The 27,987-nt window shown below is 38.9% G+C and overlaps 1 protein-coding gene across 1 annotated transcript in view; it reads left to right on the top strand.

The window, feature by feature from the left end:
* The window catches only part of eys (eyes shut homolog), a 142,327-nt gene that overhangs the window by 39,298 nt on the left and 75,042 nt on the right, over positions 1-27,987 (top strand). The window contains exons 19-25 of the mRNA XM_041049698.1: positions 2,523-2,636; positions 3,491-3,604; positions 6,413-6,610; positions 8,309-8,430; positions 13,123-13,244; positions 14,086-14,345; positions 27,634-27,730. Coding sequence (XP_040905632.1) covers positions 2,523-2,636; positions 3,491-3,604; positions 6,413-6,610; positions 8,309-8,430; positions 13,123-13,244; positions 14,086-14,345; positions 27,634-27,730 — 1,027 coding nt within the window. The remainder of the gene's footprint in view (positions 1-2,522; positions 2,637-3,490; positions 3,605-6,412; positions 6,611-8,308; positions 8,431-13,122; positions 13,245-14,085; positions 14,346-27,633; positions 27,731-27,987) is intronic.

The raw sequence follows: 27,987 nt of genomic DNA, 5'->3' as shown, positions 1-27,987 counted from the left end.
TGCTGTCACAGTGAATCTTTTCAAAGTGATAGAATTTCAACATATTGCCAACAAGATATAAGGTAGTGTGTATCAATGCACTTTTAAGTGTGTTTAATTATATTTACTCTCAGCATTTAGGTTCAGTGTGTAGTCACAGTGTGTGTGTGTGTCCATGCAGGCTTTTAATCCTTAAGGTCATATGATATTTATATATATAGCAGCCAAGCATCTGCTATAAATGTGACTCCCTTTACTCCATGGAAAGCAGTACATGTTTAACCAAGCTGTGTTCAGCACGTACTGGCTTCAAAAGCCTATTCCAGAGTCTGCTTGGCCAAGTGTTGATCACATTCTATTCCCATGCAAATCAACTGCTCCACATAAAGTATGATATAACATCACATACCATGGCTTACAGAACTTCTTGCTAATGCTACATTCAATATCGCTAAATGTGATGTTGAACCCTTTGAAATATATGGGGATTGAAGTTAAGAATTGCATTTTCAAAATGTGCCCACTTGTATATTTATTAAACACCAATCAATTTGATTTGGAGCACGGTTGGCTCGGAACAGATTTCAGGAAAGGCAAAGGGGCAAAAGCTCTTTGCCCACAGCTGAACTGTGGAAATTATATTAAAGTGCATACTCCATTTCATGCCTGGGGCTGTATCTAACTAATTTCATTCATTGTACTTAATGTTTTATAATCTTAACTCTTGTTCTACTTCCCCTTAAACTACAGGAGGTACTGTAAATGTTTTGGAGGGATAAAAGTTTATACTCTGGCTATCAACCTGAATGTTATTCAATCCTAGGATTTATGGCAACAAACTGTTTTGATTACATTCAAATCAACCTTAATGCCTGTCAGTAAGGGAAGCCTTTTATTAAGTTAAAATAATTTTTATGTGAAGAGGGAACTGCTGTGTCTGCTCGAAGTGGGTGGCAGGGGATGCTGAAGGCATGTTCAATTAAATATAGATGTTGTCCATCTGTAAATAGTTTAAATTGTTCTCATAACATAATAAATGTTGTTAAGTTGAATAGAATAGTGATTATTTAAATTTCTTTTATGAAATGTATGAAATGAGATTTGTGAAACAATATATCAATGGTTTTGGCAGTTTTGGTCATTTTAATTTTGGTTTACCCCAGCTGTGATTACCAGTAGTGAGTTTAAAAATGTAGAGTTTATCTTCAGGTTAGGACCAGAGCAGGGTTTATCTCTGTGGGAGCTTGAATAACTCCACCAAATTTTTTGGCAATTAAATTACACATAAAATTATAGATTATACTGTATGTAAAGGTCAGGGGATCACAAAGGTATAATAAGTAATCCTCTGGGGACCATGAATATCTAGTCAGGCCATTTAATCTTGACATCTTGTGTGCAAAGTTCCCTTACTTGCCAGAGCTTTGAGCTAGAAGGAAGTTAATGAAGAAAAATGAGGAAAAAAGAAAAACTGACGAGTTATTCTCTGGGAAGCCTGGATTTCTCCAGTAAATTACTCCAGTAAATTTCATGGCTATCTAAGGAAAGAAAAGGAAGGAAAATCAACTCCAGAAAAAAGTAATGGAGTCACCAAATTCATTTTACTGGAACCATTAATCTCTGTTCCAAATATCAAGGTAATCTGGAAAGCAGTCGGTGAGCTGTTTTGCTCCTGACCAGAATAGACTGACCAACCGCCTGACCAGGCAAATTATTTTCATAATTCCTGTTGCTCTAATGGCAAAAGATATAATATAATGTATAAAGGAAGTCATTCTAAGAGGACCTTAACTCATGCTAAACTTCAGGCTACATCCAAGCCACATGGGAGGCAGTTAGGTTATAAAACAAGCTCTGTCCTTTATAGTGTTACAAGAACAGCACAAACGGTACTCTGAACTTACATGGAATGTTGCTATAATTCAAAAACTTCTTCTCACTTTGACATTTCACACTATATAACAGCCTCCTCCAAAGCTTACAGAGACTGCAAATGTGTGAAAAAGTCCAAAAAAATCTATCTTGCCGGTTAGTTTGTATATAGCTGATCTGCTTTGTATTTTCAGAGAAAACAAATATGAAGGGAAACACGAAGAAAACAATCTATGTTCTGCATTGGACAATATAGAATGTATTATTTTTACTATATTATGATGTTGCTTTTTCAGAGGACCAGTGCAGTTTTGTAGCTGTTAACACTTTGACATTTGGATGTAAAGCCCTTATTTGTTGAAAATTCAAAACAAAATATCAGTGTCAAATTAATTTTGCCTGTGTTGCAAAATGTGCATGTGAAAAATCTGGTTGACTTAATTTTTGTGACAACTGTCTAAAATACTGCAACCGAGGGATTCAAGGTGTCACCAGTGATCAAATTTCAAATTCTACACCAAGAGGCTTGAAGACAAATGTAACATATATTGTACTTAGTTGAGGGAAAGCTAAAAACTGAGCGTGAGTCATAAAATGTTACAAATCAAAGCTGCAGTGTGGCACTTTTTTTGGACATTTGTGGCCACAGACTAAATGTCATGTATTCACAGGGGACTACTGTGAAGTCAACATAGATGAGTGCATATCCTCTCCCTGCCTGCACAATGCCACGTGTGTTGACCTTGTTCATGGCTATGGATGTGTCTGTATGCCTGGCTTCACAGGTTAGTCTGGGTACTGAGCATCTTTCTATGTTTTCACAGGAAGAAAATATACACTGCACATGTGAACATGATAATGTCAGATAAGAACCACACCACAGTATCTACTGTATGTAATTGCCCATGTGTCACTTCTTTTCTGTGACAGAGGTGGAGATAAACTGACCTGCATTTGGAAAACGATTGCTTTCCTTTTGTTCTTTGTTTGTCACTAATTAAAACATCACATTCAGGCAATCACATCGTTATTCATAAATTATGCATTGCCAGTACAACAGGCACGTTTTGAAGTAAAGTCAGTAGCCATCAGCAGCTCCTCAAAATAGTGTCGAGACAGCAGAGCAGTGCTTTCACATGAAGTCTTGCAGAATAATTATTTCCCCACATGCGGTGCTGTGATGCCAGCTGTTTAAAGTACAAAGATGACTAATGACTCTTGGTTAAAACAAAGATAATGCATTTCCACCCGCAAAAGTCAAACACAGTTACAGCATTTGAACCGTTTCCTAATAAGTTCTAATAATTCCCACAGAGCATGATTCACAGTGCTTTACAAACAATAAAACTGGCTGCAGCGCTGAAGCTTATAATCACAAAGGAGCTGGTTCTTCAACTCCCGTTTATACTCAGATGAAAGGTTGTGGTTCTAAAGTGATGTTAACAAGCCTGTGGTATGGACAACAGTACAAGCTGGCGTTTATAAGACAGAAAAGCACGGCCTCTATTCTGATTTAACTTACAGCACCGATGGTGATGTGTTTTGTGATTTGAACATTGTTCAGTTTTTAACTGCCAACATTCATGTCAGTGACCTTTCAATATAACATATTTATCAATCTGTGTTCTTTCTGCCAAAGGTACAAAGTGTGAACTTGACATTGATGAGTGTGCTTCATCTCCCTGCAAGAATGGAGCCACTTGCATTGACCAGCCTGGTAATTACTTCTGCCAATGTGTGGCTCCATTTAAAGGTAATGAGCACTGAGGGAATGGGGACAAAAAGCAAAGTTAATTAACTTCACATACGATTATTTTCACCTGTCTGAACTCACTTCACATGTCTCAACAAAATTAGTACATCTTCATTTGCTACCTGTAGTTAAATAAAGAAAACTTGAGTAATTGGTGATATGTAAGCTGTGGTAGGTGCTTCTGAAAATGAAGTGACAATTTCCATTGTTTAGTTAAGGAATAGGAATAGAGCTATTGTCAACTTACAGTATTATCAGTGCATATCAATAGAGATCTCTCTCTCTCCCTCTATCTCTCCCTCTATCTCTCCCTCTCTCTCTCTCTCTCTCTCTCTCTCTCTCTCTCTCTACATATATATATAAACAAAACACAAGCTGTCTGTCATTATTAGAGATGTACTGTTGACTGTGCATGTCAGAGTATAGACTCAACCACAAAGGCTAAGGGATTGTCGGCAGATGAAATTCTAGTGGTGGGATTTCACAGGAGCACAAAAGGTTCCATCATTAATAAATGTGAAAAACATTCATCTAGCCAGACTCATCCTAGTCACACTCCTAACAAACCAAGCAACCAGTCAAGAAAGACCTTGGTCAAAACCCAAGGACCACTCTGACAGATCTAATGAGCTCGTTGGCTGCAAGATCTTTCTGGAAGGACAACAGTCGGGGCAGCACTTCACAAATCTAGGCTTTACAGCAGAGTGGCCAGGAGGAAATGACTCCTGAAAAAGGCACATGGAATTTAGAAAAAGGCACTTAAAAGACACACTGACAGCTTAAGGAGAAAGATTCAGAGCCCTGATGAAAATGAAAATGGAAGTCTTCAGCTGTAATTCAAAGGACTATAGAAAGTACAGCAGAAATGAGGCACAGTTGATTACCCATGAAACACTATTTCTGTAAGGAATGGTAGTGGCCACTTCACAATGAGGTTACTTTACCTTGTCAAAGACAGAGGGAACTGTAAATAAAACCAGATACAGATAAACTCTGAGAGACAACCTACCTCAGAGTGCTGATGATCGGAGTCTATGACAATTTCTCATTTATTTTCAATTATTAAAGCAGCAGAGTACAGTATGTAATTCTGTAGTCATGGTAATAACCATGTGAGTGCTATACACTAGAAGTAACTTATAACCACCTCAAAAAACGACTCAGTTTGAGTCCTAATCAGCACAAATCACTTTGTAGCTGCGGATTTCAGCTGCTATGTCAAATCTACTTTGTGCAAAAGCAGAAGCCTTAGTTTGTGCTCGATCACACATTTGAGAATCCATGTGGGTCTGAAGCAAATATAAATTCTTTGTCTTCTTTGACTTAATACACAAGCTTGCTACCACCCGCCAAGCTTTTGTGCGTACAGTGCGGTCCAAAGGTCTGAGACCGCTGTTTGAAAGTTGTCTCAGACTTTTGGACCCCATTTTACGTTGCATACAATGTAAGTAGCGACAAAATAAGGGACTTGGCAGTGGAAACTTTACTGTACAACTGTCCTGTAGTTTGTGAGAGCTCCAAAACTCTAAAAGCTGCAAACAGCTGTGGAGTGGGTTGTTGATTCTCAGTGAGATTGGCAGGTTTGGCAACCCTTTCACACTACAGAGAGTCATCAGTGCTCAGTGTTTATATAAAAATATTGCTTCATGGAGCTTTAAGTGGTTTGAAAGCGTTTTGTGTTTGACAATAATAGTGTTGGGTGGTTATTATTCCCTGATCATGACACAGAGCTCTACTACGAAACAGTCTGTTGTTTACTGCAGTGTTCCAGCCATTGAGTAAAAGTACCAGATTTCAATACGATAGATATATATATATATTTTTTAAGAATTTTCTGATCATTTTTGCAGCACGAATGTCTTATGCATTTTCCCTCGACATTTTTTTTTTCATGTGACTGTTGCACAGAACTTATGAGAGGTAGGTCAGTCACACAACCATCATGTTACTTGTAGCTTTGCATGTTTTGCATCATTCAGCATTTTTTGTTCACTCGTCTAATACTCATACCATGTCCCGGCTGGTGTTTTACACTTGCTGTGTTAAAACAGTGTGTGTTTATGCATGCTCTTTCTTTCTTTCCCTTTGTTTGTATTTCATAACTTGCTTATTTGTTCTTGAGAGAAGGGATTTTCTTCGACAGATGTTTGCTTCATGCGTGACCTGAATATAATCATGTCTGGCACTTTAATTTGTCTGTGCCGTTCCATCAGTTTGCTGAAACAAAGTGACTGACACAAAAATCTTAATAGTGCGTATGATAATTTTCAGTATGCACATTAGTAATGAATCTGACTGTTAGACAGCCACAGGTGTGCTTTTATCAGTTGATTTAGATCAGCACGCAACATGGCTGCCAATCAGAACTAAGGACAGAGTGATTCATTTGGTAATTGTTTTGTCATAAGCACAAAATAATATTATTTAATGTTTTAGATAGTATTATAACATCAGGCATGTCAGGTCTAATGTTCAGCCACTGAAATGGATGAAATAAAAATTGCAGTTATTAGTTTTAATAGCTTTAATTCTTTTTTTATTAAAAAAGTGACTGAATCTGCTTCTACTGGAACACTCTATCACTCTCTACTGGATTTCTAGTCTGTCTTTCTCTTGGGCTGTTTGTCTTTCTGTTCGGTGAGTAAGCCTGACACAGCATGTAATCTACCACAAAGATGGGTCCAAGGAAATGATGTACAATATGGGTTTAATCTTTAATGTCCCCAGGTCTGCAGTTCCATTGTATTTCCACACAGATTCTTGTCTGCTGAATGGTCCTCCTATGTATGTTTCTTTGCCTCGCTCCAGGTCATAATTGTGAGTTCTTACCCTGTGAGGCCAGTAATCCCTGCGAGAATGACGCAGTGTGTGTGGAGGAGTTGGATCAGGACCATTTCCCTTTGGGTTTCCGCTGTCACTGTCGCCGGGGCTTCACTGGCCCCCGCTGTGAAATCAATGTGGATGAGTGCAGCTCTAGCCCCTGTTTTCACGGTTTCTGCTATGATGGTACGAAACAGCCTATCTCACCAACGTGCTTAATAATAGACACTCAAGATGGAAGCAAAGCTTCACACACGCACACAGACACACAGTGAACATGTCAAATTGCGTTTTGCTCACTTAAAGTCTGACAGGCAGTTTTCAATTGGGTCACCGTTACAGCTAATAAGGGGGTTATGAGTAGTGGGGTTATTCCATCTGATGTGAGGATCTAGGACATTACCTGCTGGAGTAGGCTTCATTAGTTTCTTAACACAACTGTAAAAGGGAATTAATTAAGCTTCAATGTTGTGTTGTAATTTGAATAATGGATGATAAATGACAAAATTAATATAATCAACGCTCAAGCCAGAATATTGTTATTAGTCCTGAGGTTGTCCAATAAGATTTCACCCCTTTGTATTCCATCTCTAGCACAAGTTATTAAAAACCTCATTGATCAAAATAATTGTCTCAAAGTTGAGGATTCCTTATCACCAGCTGGTCAATGATTGTAATAGATTTCACTTCATTATTTTTACATTTACAGTGAAGGACAAAAAACAGGAAGCTGCATAAGTGAAAGTGAAATCTTTATGTTTAAAAATATCTGCAGTTAGCGTGCACCAGTTGTGCAGAGCTGAACTAAATTTCTCTGTAGCAAAATATTTGTGCTGTAGTGTTACCTCCCAGCCTTCATGGCATTTCTGAAATCCTGCCAATGTTGTTTGAATTGGCTTATACCAGAACAAAACAGCGATGGCAGTGGATCACGATCTAAGAGTATCCTATCCTTCACTGTGCTACAGTAGACCTCGGCCAGCTGTCTCGACTAATCTTGAGTGCAGCCAGTTCGCCTTAGGTTAGTGAGGCAGGCCTCTAGGACCTATTGGCCGGCGCTCAGCAGCAGCCAGCCAGCCAGCCACCAGGGAGAGCACTGCATAGCCACAGTGGCTGAGATGAGTAATGCTGCTGCCACCCAGGACCTAAAGCATTTAATGAGAGTAATAGCAGCTACACACACCAAGACAGAGTGACAGCATAGATTACGTGGTAAATCTTTGGGATAATGAAGAATCCTGGGACCCTGACTGGGGAAGTAATAAATTCACTCCTGTAAGAACTGCAATTACCTCTGTCACTGGCTGCCTGTACACCAGTGTTGTGTTGGAGAAACGGAGTGATGCATCCCTCTTTAACATCATTAATAATTAAAGAGAGGAAGGAATGCATTATTAGACGTGGGAAATTCTAACTTCGAATGGAAGAAATTGGCACATTTGTAACATCTGAATAAAGAATGGCCCCAAGATGGGCTCGCTCTCTTCTGTCACACTTCTTTTTTTCCCCTCATCCAGTGTGTTGAGAGTGTGGAAACAAATGACAAGGCTTTCGAGGCATTCATTGAGAAAGAGTGGGACAGACAGTGGACGAGAAAAATACTAGGAGAGAAGAGGAGTCGATGGCCATTGAAGAGAGGTTCATTTAAGGCTGGTTGGTGTGCCCAACTCTGTCAGACAGAGGGGAGGGAGGTGGTATGGGTCACATAGATTTAACCATTATTTTCATGGTGTTATCTATGAATAAAATGAATCACAGTGGGCGATTACGCTTCATGCTCATAATCATCATTTACATGTGTAGAGATGTTGGACCTACTGAGAGGCTTGAGGGAATTAATGTATGATGCAAGGTGCTGTAACTGTCCTACTGATCTTCTTTCAGTTGTAGATGGCTTTTACTGCCTTTGCAGTCCTGGCTATGCTGGGCTGAGATGTGAGCAAGACATTGACGACTGCGTGAACAGTTTGTGTAGCACCAACTCTATTTGTAAGGACCTCCATCTGGTAAGTAGACACAATTTTTTGTTTGGCAGTACAACAGAGTGATATAATGGCCTTTGAAAAGCTTTAAACTGGCCCAATGCCCTGTAAATCCCTAGGAGTTGGTAAATCATTGAAAAACACTATAGTTTTTCATAAAATATTGACAGACCTGAGTCACATAAGGTACTCCCTATTACCTTTGATGACTGTCATGCAGTTAATGTTTCAAAGCATTTCTGTTGCCGTAAAATATAAACAACTGTGCAATAACGCCAATAGTGGTGTAACATTAAAAGGAAGAAAATACACCTGTAAGGCTCTGGAGCCTACGACAGGTGGACAACAATCAGTGTGTTTATTGGAAGCTAATCTGGCAGACTTTATTGGTCTTTGTTGAACATGAGGAGATGTGGCTACATTTTAAAGTTTCAGTTGTCTTAGCCAAACAAGATAGGAATAGAACATGTCTGTTAAAAGTCTAATAAATGCACCTCATTATTGTATCACTTAACAGACAAATTATGACAATTATGTCATTTATGCCTTGTGGGACTGGCTTTTAATGTGCCAAAAATGACCAGAAGAGTACCAAAGTATACTTGGAAACAGGGGTTTACAATGGACATATTAAAAATGAAATGCATAATTATTGTGTCCATGTTTTAAACAGAATATCTGCATATTAGCTCCTTTGGTAGAGTAATTACATACACCTATATCTTGTTTCTGAAAAATACAGTCATGGAAAAAATTATTAGACCACCCTTGTTTTCTTCAATTTCTTGTTCATTTAATGCCTGGTACCACTAAAGGTACATTTGTTCGGACAAATATAATGATAACAACAAAAATAGCTCATAAGAATTTAATTTAAGAGCCATTTTCCATGGTTTTCTTGATAATAACCAAAATCACTTAGGTTCTTACATCAATAGCTATGGCATTGTAGTGCCAAAAACAGTGCTTTTAGGCATTCCATGTTTTCTTTTCTGTCTGTTTCAGTCACATGATATACACAGGAGTTAGTACTTGATTGCATAACCATTGTTTCTGATGACTGCAGCCATGCTTCTTGGCATGCTCTCCACCAGCTTCTGATATTGTTCTGTTGTCACAGCAGCCCATTCCTGTTGCACAAATTCAAACAAATTTGCTTTGTTTTTGGGTTTGTGGTTCTCCATTTTGAGTTTGATGATTTTCCAGAGGTTTTCAATTGGATTTAGAGCTGGTGACTGAGCAGGCCAGGGCATGGTTTGAATGTTCTGGTTCTCCATCCAGGCTTTAACTGACCTTGCTGTGTGGCAAGGGGCATTGTCTTGTTGGAAAATCCAGTCATTCGAGGCAGGAAAGAGTTTTTCCAGTTGATGGAAGAAGACTGTTTTCAAGAGTAGCCCTTAACGTGACCTGGTTCATTCGCCCTTCACACAATTGCATTTGCCCTGTTCCACCCATACTGAAACAACCCCAAATCATCACTGATCCACCCCACGAATTCTGACACAGGAACGGATGAGTGCACGGTCATCTCGTGGGGTAGAAAGACATTTCCTGCCTCGACCAGCTAGCAATTTGGTAGTACCATGTTCGGCTTGTTTTTTCTTGGTGTAATGAACGGCTGTCTTGGAGATCTTCAGTTTTTTGGCTACCTGTTTCTCACTCATGCCAATTTCCAGCAGTGCCAACATGGCTGCCTTTGTGGCTTCACATAATTCTTTTGTTTTAGGTATTATGTGAGAGCTGACAGCTTCTGAGTTGTGCTACGGCTTGAATGTAAGCAGAAAACCACTCTCGGCCTTTGCATGTGCAGTGCTGCTTATGACATGAAATGGCCTCTTATATACCCTGGGAATACAATTAAGCTTAAGCATGTCAAATAGGACATAAAGTAATATGTAATCAGCTGCATTTTTTGTTGTGTTCATTGTATTCTTCAGGTAATATACCTTTAGTCGTACCAGGCATTGAAATGAACAAGAAATTGAAGAAAACAAGGGTGGTCTAATAATTTTTTCCATGACTGTACAGACTTTACAGCAGAGCCACAGCTTACATAATCATAGCTAAGCTAATGTAGAAATAGCAGTAGTGCTGGATATTTTGGAAAAACCAGACAGGCCTGGTTTTCCTTGATCAGTTGATTCTCCGTAAGTATTTGCTGAAACACTAAATGAAAAACCAAGCTTGTGAAATTCAGGTTGTAAATTGTACATCAAAGATCAAGTGATTTTCTAAATGACTTCTTCTCAGTACATTATGCGTGTGCTTACCCTTCTGCACTGTGGTCTGTTTGTACAGATGCACACACTTGGGTTTAAAGAACATTTTAAGAGTTTCTTTTTTTGCAAGGCCTAGCTCTACTTCTGTAGTTATTCAAGTGTTTTTTAAGCCAATAACATTGATCTGTTGCAGCTGCAAAAAGGCCTTGGGAACTGCATGCTGCTCACAAACTGTGCAATGAGTACCAGGGGCCTTTTTCCAACAGCTGCTTATTTGCTAACAGATTGCAGTAGTGAAACAGATGTGTCATAGATAAAGTCTTTGGGTTTCCTTTTTTTTTTTTTTTTTCCCCGACAAAGACAAATAACTTCTAGTGTACAGTCCACACCTAATGTTTTGCTTTGAAAAGAGTCTGCACTATTGAAAATTAGTACATTATGTGTAAAAAAGATGAGATCTATTTAACAAAAACAGCATGTTTCAGTTGTGAGACCTGTAGGGACCAAATGGCGGCAAGAAAAAAGATTTTATTCTTACATGTATTTCAGAACCAGTAACAACAAAGTAGTTTTTCATCACAAACAAAGAAATGTCTATAACTATTCAAAATTAATGTCGAGATTGTCAAAACTAAGCTTTAAGCTTTCCACTTGTGGCATTGCAACTGCTCAGTAATGATCTGTATTTTGTCCAAATCAACTCTTGTTAGAAATAATTAAAGTCAGATTACGGATTGCTAAACCACAGACTTATGTTTCAAAGTCAACATGTTGTATTTTTACATTTCAGTGTGTGGGGGAAAAAAACTCACTCACTAATTAAACAAAGTGTCCTGGCATGGACAACAAAACTAACTTTCATTGCCAGCTTTGTGGTATTCATAGGCATTAACAGAACCAGACCAGTATGCTCTTTTGTGGTTGTCAAGACACACCGGTTTTCAGAAAGTGCTACTGTAGCAACTTCAGGATGTCTGAAGGACAGATTCTCCTTTTTTTTTTTTTTTTTTTTTTTTTATGAAATTGTCTACAAGGAATTCTACAACAAGGTTTTAAAATTGTCCCAGCACAGAATCCTTGTTAAAACGTTTCAGTGTAATTTTCTAGGATAAACTAAGCAATCCAAATCCAAAGACAAAAAGGACACCGCGTAAGAGAAGCATGGGTTATGATATGAGGAATATAATGGAATTTCAACCAATATTTTTTCTAGTGACACTGTTTCACCGTTGTGTATGTTTTTCTCAACTCATCATTCAAATAGGGGCAGTTTTTGGAAACCCCTGCACATAGTTTTGTTTACAGTGCAGCTATTCCTCTCTCTGAACACTGTGTCCCACAGAGCTTTAGCTTATTTTGGAGAATTGCGGTCCCTGAAGGTGACTTAGCAGCAAAAATGAGATTATGTTCTATTGCCAGGGGTAAGGAATTGGAGTCTCCTGGAGGTATCTAATTTATCATGAGATGACGGCATTTTCCCCCCACCACCATAGGGCCCACAGTGTACAAATTATATCAGACAAAGTTTAACGGCTCCCCTCCAGTGTATGAAATGCACATTAGCATGCATTCAACCAGCAGCACCCAGGACCTTTAGACAGGATGTTGGCAATGAGGAATCCTGAAAAACCCTTGACCATATGACTGCCTTCATTCTGTATGCAAAGAGGAATTTAAATTAAACCGGTACCTTGGAAAGTAATAGACAACAAACCATTCATCTCCCATGTCGTGATTAATTATCATAATGCAGATTGCCGTAATGAAATAAAGGACGAGTGATCCACATACTGCTTTGAATGGATGAAAGACAAAAATGCAAGGGTGGGAGCTATATATATAAAGCTGTTTCTTAATGTACAGTAGAAACAACATATTGAAAGGCTGTAGGGAGCAATCCTGACAAATCTTAATCAAACATATTTTACATGTTTGTTTGTGTATGAAAATTCCTTTCCAGACAAAATATGCAGTGGTAATATTGCATGCTTGATAATAAAGGCATGTACCATATACCTTGAATGGCATGGAAAAAAACAGGCTCGCACATTATCCAGGGGGTGGTTGGTAGGAGGAATACATCTGCATAGCAGTAATGTGAAATTTTAAGACAAGCATGCCTCTTCCACAGTTTAAACAGATTTCCACAGCAAAGATCTTTTGGTGAGTGGGAGGTTTTTTTCTACAATATTTTAAGAAAATTGCGATGAATTTAATCAAGTATATTAAGCATTGCTGCATTTGTTTTCTCAAATATAACAGGTATAAATAAGTAAACAAATAAGGGGCAAAATGCCTTCTGACTGCTTCATAACAACTTAATTAACAGCTTCCATATGCATATACAGGGCTTTTTGGTCATATTTTATTTGTGTGTAGTGCTATTACTAATACCAGACTCTTACTACCTTAAGCTACTATACCAAGACAATTGCAGATCTAAGGTGTCTCTATATCTAATCTAATAGTACTTACCCTTTTTTTCTTTGTTTTGCAGAGTTATGAGTGTGTGTGTCATTCTGGCTGGGAGGGGGAGTACTGCCAACAAGAAATTGATGAATGTTTATCACAGCCCTGCAAAAACAACGCCACCTGCACAGACCTTCTCAACAGCTACAAGTAGGTGTGCGAGCTGGCTCGAGGGCGCTGTCCTCACGAGGTGCATCAGTCACTTAATAAATGCAGAAAAAGAAGCTGTTCAGAGATAGCAATATGTCCTTCCACTGGCAGCGGAGATAATGAATTGCAGATGGCGGGTAAAACAAATGAGTCAATCAATGGCTCACAGCATGAAAAGGTTTCAGGGGATCTGTGACTCATTGGAGAAAAAAGCTGGTGTATCTGTTCCAGCTAATGCCCCCCTCCCGCTGGGGAGACGTAAAACTGCTTCAGGTGGAAAAGTTGGGGGATGGAAAGGAATGCAAGGTGGAGTGGTTGGTAGTGCTCGGGTACTCACTGCCACCAAGTGGAATAGTCACCTGCTTTAAGAGCAGACACTTCAGACTCTCTCACACACACTCCGGTTTTCTCTCTGTTTCTCTGTCCCCGTCACTCTCCCTCGCTTTCTCTCTCTCTGTCTGTGTCTAGCACGCATACATTTCCATTTAATCCCCACTCAGTGCTCTAACCTCCTGTTTCCTACAGTCAGCTGTCCAGAATTAAGAGCTGCTCTGCACAGTAGTACAATTAACCTGTAAATTCCCCACACTGTCTCACACAAAGATCCAGGAGTGCTATGCCAATACATGTACTATAACACTGTGAATTTGTATCCAGAAAAAATGTGTCATGCGAATCAATTGAAGTGGACAACAGTACTGCAGCTATATCGATTTTTAGTACCCTGGTCCCAGAGAAAATGTGATACCCCTAACCCTTAGAAAACTAAATAAGTTGGAAGTGTTAACTTATTTATGATTCATTTTAATTTATGCCATATCTATTCTCTTGTGTATCCAAGGTGTTTGTGCTCACCAGGCTGGACAGGTGTGGACTGTGCAGAGGATGTGAATGAGTGTGATTCTGGGCCCTGTCTAAATGGAGCTCAGTGTCAGGAGTCAGACGTACCTGGGGAGTTCTCCTGCACCTGTCCCCCCTTCTTCAGTGGCCCCTTGTGCAACCAGCCTTATGACCCCTGTGACCCCCTTCACAATCCGTGCCTGCACAACTCCACCTGCCTGACACGCTCCAATGGAACAGCCTCCTGCAGATGCCCAGCTGGTGAGTGAACACACTGCCACAGATTCATCCTAATAGTCCTGTTTTTTTTTTTTTTTTCCAAGTGTAACTACATCATTTTGTGTAGTAGGTTACTGTACAATAGTACTTGACAAAAAAATGACAAAAAACACAATTCAAAAATCACACATTAAACATATACATCATAGATGAAAGGTTCTGGCAAGAAGATGAAAAATATTCCTGTCGTGGTTAAACATGCATCATCTGTATCTCTTCTCTGAAATGTATGAGTTACCCTATCAGCAGATGAATGTTGTTTTCTTATGCATAAATCATATGTTGAGCCGTACACCTGATACTGGAAAAATGTGCTACATGAACACAGTAAAGGTTTTCCCGCAGATATGATTCAAAGAGATCAATTTATTCAAAAAAAAATGAGATGTTTATTTTGTGCTGCCATCGAGGGAGGAGTGAATTATAATTTTATGGATTTTTTTCACATTTTACATTCTAACTTTAGAATGGTCAGCAAACCCAGACCAAATTGACTTGTGGGCTTTTTACTCATTATGAGAAGAACTTACCTACAGCTTTATCTTGGTTTGATTTTTCTCCTGATAACTTATTGTATGTACTCTGGACCAGTTAAACCCAGCGTTTGCTCAGTTGTTCCGTGGTGAATCAGCTGCTGGTTTACTAGCCTTGATGTTGCGCTGCATAGCACCTCCTCATGATGATCTTTTGTAGAAACAGTACATGGCAGGGCCCAGGCTACATCCCATTAGCTGAATATGTACTTATCAGCATACGCTTGGTATGCCATTGCAATCAATTCCCAATTTAATAGTTATTTCTCTTTTGCATAATGCTGTTGCTCATTTTTCTTTCTTTCACTCATTAACCTTCCAAACAAGTCATCTGGGTAAACCTATTAACCCCCACACCATGGCAAAAGATAAAAGCCCTTTCAGCCATGGCTCTTACCATTTACCATTCTGTGGTCATAGCAAATGCAATGACATAAAGACCAGTCAGTGTTACCATTCAACAGTGTGTTACAATTGTAAATAGCAATTAGCTGGATAGGAGATGGATGGAAGCTACTGAGAGACATGCACTGAGTGAGAGGCATGTGCTGCTTTGACTAGGTTTCTACCAGTGTTAACAAAACATTAAGTACACTATAATTAAAAGATGATTGGACATACAAAGCATATTAATTATATACATATTGCCTGTTAAAATTGCACACTACCGTAAATCCAAATCCACTTTTTCTTTAAACGCCAGGTATAATAAGCAGGTTCCATCAACAGTAATCTAATAAACCCAAATTGACAACTGCTGTTGTTATTTTTTACCATACAGAGCTCACAAAATGTCCACATGATTGATTTACTGACCCACTTTATTGGCAGAAATTTAGTTGTGCAAACTACATACAGAACGGACAACAACATTTTAGGACCTTCATTTCCTAATTTCCATGATACTACCTGAAAACCAAAGCCCAACAGATCTATAAGTGCAACACAGTACCAAATTACTTTTTTTACTGCATATTTTGTATATTTTGAGCTTTATAAATTGAAGCCATTCCTGCTAAAGGATATCCTTACGTACAAAAGCTTCACTGGTCTTTTGGTGTATTGTTTGTGAGTACATGCCAGATGTCATGGAGTGAACCATATGCAAACTTGGCCACTGAAAGATGGTAGTTTGATCTTTCACAGAGGGCTGCGGCTGTGACAAAGTCTGTGACAGTGGATTCAAATGACAAGTTTTCACAGTGAAAGACATCATAAAACAATCAACGGAACTCAACTCAAAAGACTCTTGAAGTAACATCCACTTCTTCACCATCTATTCATGTGCTCAGTATGTGCATAAATGGCCATATTTTGCCAAATTTGCAAGAATATGGCAAATATATTCTGTCGCTTGTGCTGCGGATTGTATGTCTCTTGCTACTGTCTGATTACGTTTGTCTTGTGTGAGCAAAACGTGTCACAGCTGGAAGCTGTAGTAACAGATACAGACAGAGAAGACTAAAACTACAGTGAATGAGTGTTTATAGTAGAGACAAAATCACATTACTGCAATTGCAAAAGCCCTCAAATGAAACTGTTTCCCTAATTTAGATATTCAACACACATAATCATATATAAATTAGATGTACACATCTGCTGAGACTTGAGTACACGCTCACACACACCTGTATTTCAGTACATGAATCTGTTTCATGTTCAGTTCACAAGCTCTCATGTTTTTTTTTTTTTTGTTTTTTTTTAAATGAACATATTAGTCACGGAGCAATGGAAATAACCACTTACTTAGTTGAATTGACCTGTTAGGAAGTTCATCAGTAAGCTCCCTGATAGCTGAGGAACTATAAATTATATAGTGTTTTAACATTCAAACTTATCAGTGTGCAGGTCAAAATGCTATAGGGTTGTGCTGTACCTAATGGCTCTATCAGTGCAGAGATGAAAAGATGTTGCCAGATATAAATAGAGCGGCTGGGTTCGTTTCAGAAGGCTTCCTTGGAGAGGAATAGGAAATTAGGTGCTGGCTGCATACATTATACCAAGAGCTTTGCGTGGGCTTGGTCGTTTTCACTTCACACAAGCATTGTGACTCACTACTCTCCATTATTATTCACCATAAATCCATCCTACATAGCTACTACTCAACAAACACAGAGCTGTTATACAACTGATGGCTTGATCCTAGTACAACAATTTTACAGACTTGTTATCTTAGCATTCAGTGTAGGTTATTTGTCAAGGAAACTGTGTAGGCTTTACATTATTCCCAGGCCTAATTAAATTAGAATGCGTCTGCCTGTGTCTGCCAGATTTACTGCCATAAGCAAATCTCATCCCACACACTCAAGATGGACACCAACTTGTAATCAAATCAACACCAAATAGACATTTTTTTCCGTGGCTTTTAGTTGTGCCTGTTTGCTATTTTTCATGGTGTGTGGTAGAAGTGCAGCGTACTGAATTAAGGAGAGGGAGTTTGATTCATTTATATGACATGAAACTGTACACTTTTCAGTCAAAGTCCTTGGTTGTGTAATTGGCACAAAATATAGTCGGGCAGTAATTTGCAGTCAAAACAAGCTTATGTGCTCAACAGAACTTCATGTACATCCAAAACTTCTCATTTCTTTTTAGCTACTGAATCTTGAGTAATAAAATTAAAACATTACTGTTCAGATTCACAATTGCTGTAAAGCCCAAATGTCACATGGTGCACATTCCAACTGCTGCTAGCTTGAGCCCACATGGTCCACACTTAAATACAGACTGTGTGCTCTTGTACATGCGCACAGTTGGAAATCGCGGCAGCTGCACTGTGGTTAAACATGCCTCAGGGTGGGCATGAAGGTGTGTACTCTTAACGAGGCTGTTTTATGGAATACATCAGCTGTCTAGACTTGGGTGTATTTTCCAGATACAGATGTTATTGAGATGCAGTTGAAGCGTGAAGCTGATAGTCCTTGCTGGTTAGCCAATTTTGACATGTTGACATTGAATCATTTGAACAAATTTGATGCATGTGGAGGAAGAGGATGAGTCAGCAGTATAGCCAAACCAATGACAGTCTCTGCAGTGGTTTATACATAATAATAGTGTAATGTCTGTATTCGAACAAACCAGTAAATCAGCTGGGCCAAAATGTATTGGCCAGCATGAGCCAAGTGCATATATATAGTGTATAACCTATGCCGAATACCAGTATCGGTGTAGACTGTATATTGGTTGACAAATAGCAAGAAATTGCAGTATCAAAATCCCATTGATACATTTGAGATTAATTAGAGTTGCTATGCATAGATTGGCCACTAGATAGCGCTGGCAAGTTCATTGCCAGAGGAACATACTACCACTCAGCTATTACATGTTGTTTCTAAAAATCTTTAATCCATTTGGATATGTTTTTATCCATGTTGCTGGTCTTGTGTCTGGCAGCGTGCTACTTTTTAGCTAGTTGTTGATTGAAGGTGCACTGGTATCTAAAGTGAAGACACCCAGGGGACAGTGCTAATACTCGTGAATGGTGGACGGTCACTGTCATATTTTTCATGGTCATGGTCTTCTGACAATTTCCAGTGGCAGTTGAGTTAAAGTGGTCAACTGCCACTGGAAATTGTCAGAAGACCATGACAAATTGTGGCTTTAATGATCAGTTTTCTCAAAACTTGCTGTGAAGAATGTGTTATACAGCTAAGTGTGCAGCCATAGGTTTCCCAAGGCACTTCATGAGACTATATCAGTCTCACAAAAAGGGTGATTCCCACTTAAGTGTTCATCACTTCAGTGGGAACTAAAAAGCAGCCATTAGGAGGTGCCTACTGGGAGTAACATTAAAGGGGTTTGTAAAACACAGCCACAATGGAAATGAGTTTTGTCTACAAAGGTATACTGTGAGACCCTGGAGGCCAGAATAAAACCAGATCCAACTGAAAGAATATTCTTAAAAGAAAATATAAGGGAAGCAGTCATCTTTTCTTGATTGTAGAGGGCTCCTGTAGGAGATTTTTGTTCTTCCTAGCAGTGATTCTCCGCTGCGGCTCTGACCAGGAGGCCTAAGTCATCTTGCCTGACCAGCACAGATGTTCCACTTTCCTCTTAATGAGGAGCCTCAGCAGGGAGTGCCAAACCTGATAGAAGAGCAACCTGAAAATGGGAGAGTTAGGGTAGAGGTTGGGGTGAGGGTTACTGGCCGACAACCACAACAAATGAAACAAACACGCATAGCATCACTCAACACAGATTACGGTACAAAGCAGCTGATTCTGAGCTCTGTACACAATCTATAGGCTTGGGTGTCCTTGAACAGTTTCATAAACATCCTGAGTTTAAAATTCATGGTCAACATTTATGCCTGAAAATGTGTTTACAGCATAGAAAAATATTTATTCTATAACACATTTGCAGTATTTCAACTACAGCTAGTACTACAAATGTCTGTCCAAGACAGGCATAATACAGTGCTACAAAACTGCAAATGTATTAATTTATTTATCCACATATTTTTGGAAAGGATGCCAATAAAATGCCCTGTTGTGTTTCATACCACTATGGGCCTTTATCTCACAAATAACAAATAATTCCCACATGGTCAGTTCACGTAATTTTCAGAAAAACTGGTTCAAGTGCACAGTAGTTGAACTAATGAACCAGACCATTAGCTGGCTTGTAAAGCTTATCACCACATTCAAATGAGATATGCACAAAAGAAATCTGAAAGCGTTAGCACCTTTTTATTAAATTACAATGAGTCAGATTTTAGCTCTGTAACATTTAGAATTGGTAATTAATTATAATAATTTAAGGATTAGTGACAATGTTCATTTGCAGAAATGCAATAAAGTGTGAAAGTCACATTCTAAAATCCTTTTTATTCAGATTCTTAAAAATGGCATTTGGTTTGATGACTAAAAGTAATAATGTCTCACCATTTTTGTATTTTAACATTACAAAGAACACATCGTGTTTTAGATTTATTAAAGATTTCATAATATGTCATGTAATTTTCATCTGCATTAGAGCGTGCCTATGCCCATTACCACCTTTTCATTGGGTTGGTACAGGTTGGCATATTTCAGTGCTAAGAGCAAGTTATTTGACAGGGGGACAGTCGGCATGGGTGTAGTCTAATGCAAGTGGATAAATATGATTCTTGCAGTATAGTGAGTTAATTCAGAAGCATTGTGTGGTCCCTTTACAGGCAAAAACCATTTGGTCTCCATGGCTCAGAATATCCCCAGAGGTGTTCCTGGCCAGATGGAGAACAAACCCCTTTATTTGCATGGCATGCTACACTAGCCTTCACCTTCCACAAGATTGAGATTGTGTCCTACCAAACAGTTGGTTAATGAGCTACTGTGAAACTGTGCCAACAAGAGAACTGACACATACCAAATATGATATTGAAAAAGATGTGTTGAGAATACGTGTTGCCAGTGATGTGTTGGAAAAGCCTGCCCTCGCTTCATTCATGTAAAGTTATTATTCTGTTTTATAGAGGAGGTAGGGAATATGACTTATAGTAGATGTGTCTCAATTTATAAACCAGATGTCCTGATGTATATGAATATCACCAATCTTTTTTCCATCTCTCCATATAGTGACACAGAACACTGTAACTTTTGGGGCTGCAGTACTAAATACATACCCCCATTCAACTGAACTTACTGTGCCTTTTATGTTTAATAGTGTGCGCTTCTAGATTAACAAGAGTTAGCTTATCATCTTCATTATTCTAATCATATAAATTTGTTTCATGCAAACCACATTTCTCTTGCTTCCTGATAGCATATTATTATTATTATCATCATAAGATGTTTAATTAAGGAAGAAAGTGCCACACTGAACTTAAAAATTTCAAGTTAAACAAGTGTCCTTGTCAAGATACTGTAACAGTGTCTTATAGATTATAGAGGTTACATTTAATAGACTTATAATAATGGATAAAATGTGTTGTATTTTGATTCATTATTTTGGCTTAATGTAATTCAGCCAATATATTGTAACAATAAGCCTCTTTAATAACCATTTCTCTCTATAGTACAATTACTGAGATCAAAGAAATCTCTCTCACAGGATAATGGTCCATGACCACACTGTAAAAACAGCAGCTTATATTCTTTGGCATAAATAATAATTATTAAGTTTTTAGGCCCTTGAAACGTAAATTATCACCATTTAAAGAAAATTTGAAATTTTGCCAACAATTCAATTTTGTCTCTTACTTTAATTAAAATGAGCAAGCGCAGACAACTTTGAATCTTAATCTGTCATTCATTACAAAGTGAGAAGGTTCTGTTAATTTCTCTTCTGCATGAAAAAAAAAAAAATTCTCAGTGTTTATCATTTGTACAAAAAGATCCCATGATAGGTTACATTAATTTTACTTTTGTTTTATTATCAAGTGTAATTAGACACGTTTGTCAGTTTGAAGTTCATATTGTTTAATGATTACTTTCGATCATGAGCCCAGATGACTAAAAGACGTATGTTTTCTTAACTCATCAGATTAAGTTATTAAGAAAGATAGCTGATTCATATACATTAAATCCTAGAGTTCACATCCATGTTCATCCAGACTTATATAATTTGTAGTGAAGACTTAATTTGATGATCTTTGACCTTTTGGCTATAAAATGTCATCACGCCATAATTTTATCCTGTTTGACACTTGTGAACTTTTATCGTAATTATTGTATGAATTCTGGATCTCATCCTCCCCCATCATCCTCAAGACTGGCTCCCCCTGGAGATGCATCCTGAGCCCCCTACTATATATGTTGCTGACCTACGACTGCTCAGCCGAGCATCCGAGAACTCAGATTGTGTCAGATCAGAAAGTTTGCACACAACGTGGCAGTGGTGGGACTCATCACTCAAAACGATTCACAGTAGTCACAGTACAGGCAGGAAGTAGAAAAACTGGAGGCCAACCTCTCTGTCAACGTAAAGAAAACAAAGGTGATGATTATGGACTGTAGGAAGACTGGCACCTTTCCCCCCCTCACCTCCACGCCAGGGGAGCAGCTGTCGAGATATCTGATAACCTCACCTAGAGCATCAACACAGCCAGCATAGTAAAGAAGGCTTTCCAACACCTCTACTTCTTAGAGGAGGCTGAAGCACGATGGCCTTGGCACCTTGGTCCTCATTTCCTTCTACAAGAGTGTGTTGGAGAGCATCCTCCCTTCCTGCGTGTCGTACGGTAACTGCTCTGCCGAAGACAGACAGGCACTGCAGTGGGTGGTAAAGACTGCATAGAAGATCACTGGTAGCAGCTTATCTACCATCAATGACATATACAACAGCAGGTGCAGGAAAAATGCCTCCTGCATCATGATGGACTCTATTCACCCTGCTAACAGAGTATAAGGCCAGGCTGAGGTACAGCCTCTTCCCGGATGCTGTGAGAGTGACGAATTCTGCATCCCATTGAGCAGTTACTGCTATCAATACTATTACTGCATATCAGGGCATTGCTGCGGTTTCAGACTGATAATTCTGCAGTCTTACTAAACAATTGTTGCGTCTCGCTGAACAATTTGCCGCCATGATTGCTGTTGTTTCGAATCAGGGCATTGGTGCTACTTGGGGCCCACTTGGCCACCTTGTTTATCAGAGTTTTATTCCTGTCCTCACACTTTATACTTTATGCCCCCACATTTATTTACTTCTTTTTATTTGCGATAGTGTTTTATTGAGTGCTTTCTTCTTGATTTTACTTTTGCTATTACCTGAACTGGGACCTGAGTACCTCACTTAATTCCCTTTCATGTATAAGATGATGTGGAGAGACAACAAAACTTTCTTGTCCTTATTCTAAAAGTTATGAATTGTGATGATATAAGATAATATGTTAGTGTAACTTGGAGTAAGGTAATAGAAGTATGAAATGCTAAGTTGGGTAAACTTAAATTTGTAAGTCTTACTCAAGCTTTTCTACACTTCATTTTAAGCTCATAGCATGTAAACCACAGCTCCAGTTGGAGGACTAGAATCTAGCCTTACATTCTGAAAGTGATGGCTCACAGAGAGGCAAGAAAATATTAAAATGTACCAGATGTTCAGACTCAGTATGATAGCATGCCCCTTTAGTGAGCAAAGATCTCAGCACGCTAGTGATATTCTATTGCTGGGGGCAAAAGGTGGTTCTTTTCTTCCGTTTTAGCTTTGAGACCTCTGTTTTCAGCCCGTACAGCTTCATCAAAAATAGACTGGAAAAAAGCATTAGTGGGCACACAGTGGTATCAGAGGGTTTCCCCTCATAAAAATTCTTACTCATTAGTAGCTTCTAACATATTGGTGTTTAACCCCTGAATTCTTTGCAGCAGGTAAAAATACTCAGATGGTTTCTATGTAAATATTTGGAGACTAGCCAGAATGCTTAAAGAATATACTTATTTTATCCGTACTATCCAAGGACATAGGTTAATTTTCAGGTATTAGGGGTCACGCTCAAATCAGGGGCTTTACTATATTTGAGTGCATAATTTCAGTTATAGAGATCTTAGATTTTAATGCCTCAGCTTTTGTTCATGTTCATACCTTTTGTAGAAATATATCATAATATACACGTTGTTTATTAATCACATACAGGAAAATATATATAAATGAAAGTCTCTTTTTATTCTTGTATTTATTTATCCTTACATCACTGATTGGTAACTGCTGTTGGCAAAGCTGCCAGGCTTTGTAGCGCCCCAGCAAGCTCCAACAATCAAATGGCTAAAGGCAGCTTGTGTGTGGCCTGTGAGGCAAAGCTCAACAACAGTCACCAAAGCGCTCACTACATCTCATGAAGCCTACTGCTCTGAGTGCAGGGTAACAGCCAAAGGCGACCCAGATGAGTGCATCTGCATTTGTATCAAGTCAGATTGCTCTTTCATTTAGGTGACAACTGGGCAGCACAGGACACTCTTCATAGAGGATGTGGTTATTTGCTCAGATTGTAACCTGGAAAAACCTGAGACTTCGAAAAGTGGCAGGAGCATGTCCAACACATGTCCCAGTAGAAGCTATGTCTTTAAGCATTGCCAATGTTTGTAATTTTTTAAAGTTACAAGTTTTTAAAGTTACAATTTCATTTTTGCTGTGTGCTGAGTAACTAGCCAAGACTGCATTATCTCACTTAACCATTGCGTTTTTGTAACGTGAACATGTGGGCAAACATATGCATATCGTTACTGACATACCTGATAGAAGCAGAGTAACATGAGCATTTGAGCGTCTTCTTTTCTTGTCACGTGTCAAAGGCAAACCCAGTGTCTGCACACTTTTTAGATCTGGTTTGTTCTGCCATCTCCTGAAAACTATCTTGTGTCATATGGAGGTAAAGGGGGTAACTTTCAGACTCAAACATAATGGACCTGCAGACCAAAACATTAAGCAGAAAGCAGCATAGAGGAGCAGAGTGTTGATCGGGTAGCTGTATAGTTGCTAGCTACTGTTAATGAGGAAGGAACAGTTTGCCATTTGTAAATGAGCTAGCATAATAGTCTAAGACTGGAGAAAAAGAAAAAGTTCATGGGTAAACTGTGAGCATTGTCTAAGCCAGAGAGTAGTTATGGTTAAGTACTTGCGCACCACTGTGAGAAAGAGGTTAGTGGCTTCATTTATACATAATGTATAAAAATAGGCCTGGGTCTGTAACAGCTGTACACCAAACGCATTTGAAATAAACTCAGTGTTTAATCATTTTGTGCCTTCATTAGCAGTGCTGAAGAGGTGGTCCAGGTGTTGTTGCAGTGGGGTAAACTGGCTGCAGAGGCTGGTGTTTACATGCAAAAAGATTTCTATTCTTAACCCACTTATTCAAGTAACCCAGTTTTTGGTCAGTGCATGTGAATGACTCATAAGCACGCTGTAGTCCTTTGTACACAGTTAGGTTGTGATTAATTTGATATCCAGTGTGTTTGTCCATCTATATTTTAATCTGTATTTGGAAGTTACAGCTATATTACATAGTTATCATCTATTTATCCAATAGAATCTGACACAAAACTTTACTATTTTCACCATTTGTGTTGCTGCATTTTCAATAGACAGCGCGTAAATTATGTAACAGGATTTCAAAAGCAAGCCAAGATGAACAGCAACACTCCATCAAACAATGATGGATCAGTGTGTGGCTCCACTCTTTTTCCTTTTGCTTTTTTTTCCCCCTCTCTGTGCAAATGCAAAGTGCCACAATTTTGGTCCATTTGTCAACAAAAGATCATGCCAAACACATATAGTACTGTAATGTTAGTCATCAGTTTCCCTTGTATAAGGAGGAAGTTCAGTCAAAGACAGTAACATACTGGTCTTGCTGACAGTGGACATATGTTTAGTGGATATATGTTTATGAAATATCTTGCATGTGGGCAGCACAAGATGAAAGCTCATGAGGTTTTTCAAAATAAGAAGCTTTCATTCTCTCCTGGCCAAGTAGAGGCTCAGCACTTTAAAATCAAGATTTAAACTTGCAAGTTCAACTGACTTTCATGAAAATCATACACAGATATAATGATCAGTGATGTCTGGTACCAAGGACACCACAGACAAAAACCATACTCTAAATTGCACGGTGGGTTAATATCATTTCAAATGATTCTTCTCTGAGAAACTGTTAACATCAGACTGACAGCAACTTTGATAAGAAGACTATATTCGCAAATGTAACGGTCCAAACCAAATTCACACAGTTAAAATGAAGACGTCATTCATATTTCAATTGAAACGTCCATCAAAGTTAGTTCACAATCCACTAGGGATTACCCACAGTTTCTTCTCCTTGGAGACTTTCACTGGCAGGAGCAGTGATCACATGCTGAAGCTCCAGCCAGATGATAGAATGACTACGTGAGCACGCGCCTTGGGTATCCCTCTCTGTACTCTGTCAAAGAGAAGCCTCCAGTCACTGCTTAGTGGCAGAAGATGCATTACATTGCAGTGACATTCGAAATAGTCCCCGAGGTGCTCCACCATTGCTTTGACTGACAGACCAGCTTGCGAAACCTGTGCTGTCCCATAATTCACCAGATGCTCTGTGCTCTCTGTGGTCTCTCGGATTCCCTCTCATTCTTACGTCCCAAGGTGCACAGAGCTGTGTCAGTGTCACTGTCTTCCTTTTTTTTTTTTTTTCATTAGCATCACTCTAGCTGTTTGTGTCTTTCCTCCTTTTGAGCATAATCATATGCAATATACGTTATTCAGCTGTTTGACAATGTGAGAGCTTGGAGAGCTGCATCCAGTTGTTAAGCAATTTCTCATTCAACAGCACTTAACAATCAACAGTACTGTTCTTCATGTGAGATCTAGAGGGAAAACCACAAATAATGGCTTCCATTCAGTGTATCCATCTTAAGACACAAATTATCTATATAATCTTCTTCCGACTGTTGTTTACACAAGAGTTTGAAAGCACAGCAATGACAGTAAATTGTTGCCATTACAGAGCGTTATATAGTTTTACCTCCTGATATATGGTGTTATTACAGCACGTGAAAACCTCAGACCTCTATGATGACCTAAAGAAACAGGAAAAGTGACATGCAGCATGTGGTATTATTCACATAGGAATCAGTAGTTAAAAGGTTTTTATACATTAATACTGGTGGCTCCATATTTAATTAAAATAAGTAATATGATAAAAAGCATTTCTTTAAATTTAATCACCCCCCCTGGGTTTCACATTTTCTAAATTGAAAGCTTAAACTACACGTGCCTTTCTCAAAAAATATTTTAAACAACTTCATTATTGTTAATACAAGTTCTTCCCTACTACTTAAAAAGACCAAAACCATTATAGTTCAAATGTATATAATTCAAACTCAAAGCAGTGGGAGTCGCACAATGAGACAAAGAAACAATAACTGACTAACACTCATTATAAGCGTGTTTTGTTAACCCTTTCTTATACGCTTCTGCCGCTTTTAATTATGCATGGCAGATGGCGCTCTGCAGGGACAGCACAGTAGCTGTCTTTGGATGTCTGAGCTCTGAGTTGTGAAGGAGTCTGATCGCAGAATTGCTAAGGAAATTGTATCTCTGTATGACTGCTCATACCACGACAGATGCAATGATAGAGAGTCAGAATCTTGAAAATCAACAGTATGGACGGAAATTATCGTAAAGAATCAGTAATCTACATGTAGAAATCTTCAGTGATGTAAATTCAGTGGTTTTCAATAAATTAAATAGAATTTAAGCAGTTTCTCATCAGAGGTTATTATTTTTTCATTCATTAATTCATTTTACTTCATCAAAATAAGTCATGTAGTTTGAAGGCAAAAACCATCTTCCAGAATAGACCAAGCACCATAGGAATACCTCCGCCAGTCCGAACATTACAGGCTCCCATGCTGCCTTCAGAAGTACAAGAAAACATCCATGCTGATCTGCTTAGCCATCCTGCCCCTCAGCCCCCTAATGAACAAGAGCTCTTGGGCTTAGCCTCTCCCTCTTACCCTAACTTAACAAGATGTCCCCCTACTCGCTCGCTCTCTCTCTCTCTCTCTCTGACACACACACACACACAGGCACACATATGAACGGTCGCACACACCCCCAAACCCCAAACCACTAACCCTCAGACCAATCTGTCTGTGGCACTAAAGTATTATTAGACTTACACACTCTCAAAGGGGAAACAGTGAGTGCTGAGAGCTGGAAGATGAGATATGCTACAGGGGCTACTAGTTCCATTAAAATGGCATTCACTGGGGCCTTTGTTATCATCGGCCCTGACGTTTTCAGGATGTAGTGGGGCTTGCTGATCCATGACCATCTCATCTATCTTTCAGGATTTGAAGGAAGTTGGTGTGAAATTGACACCAATGAGTGTAGCTCAAATCCATGCCAAAACCAGGGCGACTGTGTGGACGGGGTCAACAGTTACAGGTAAAGAGTGTTATCTGTAACCCAGCTTTTTTTTATTTCGTAGGAGGCAAGAAAATGCCAGGCTTCGTAGTGATGGACATTAAACATTTGTTAATCCGCAGTATCAGTACGAGAACCCTTCCTTCCTGTGCAGATTTCAGGTCATCATACTGTCATTTTGATAGTAGATTATCCTGAGCCAACAGATTTGTTCTGAGCTCCTGCTCATTCTTCACATTATTAAATAAATATAGTAATGTAACATTTCAGGTTGAAAT

The sequence above is a fragment of the Toxotes jaculatrix genome, chromosome 11, assembly GCF_017976425.1.
Source record: "Toxotes jaculatrix isolate fToxJac2 chromosome 11, fToxJac2.pri, whole genome shotgun sequence".
In the NCBI taxonomy this organism is placed as follows: Eukaryota; Metazoa; Chordata; class Actinopteri; family Toxotidae; genus Toxotes; species Toxotes jaculatrix.
Note: the sequence above shows the minus strand (reverse complement) of the source record. Positions and strands in the feature narration are given on the sequence as shown.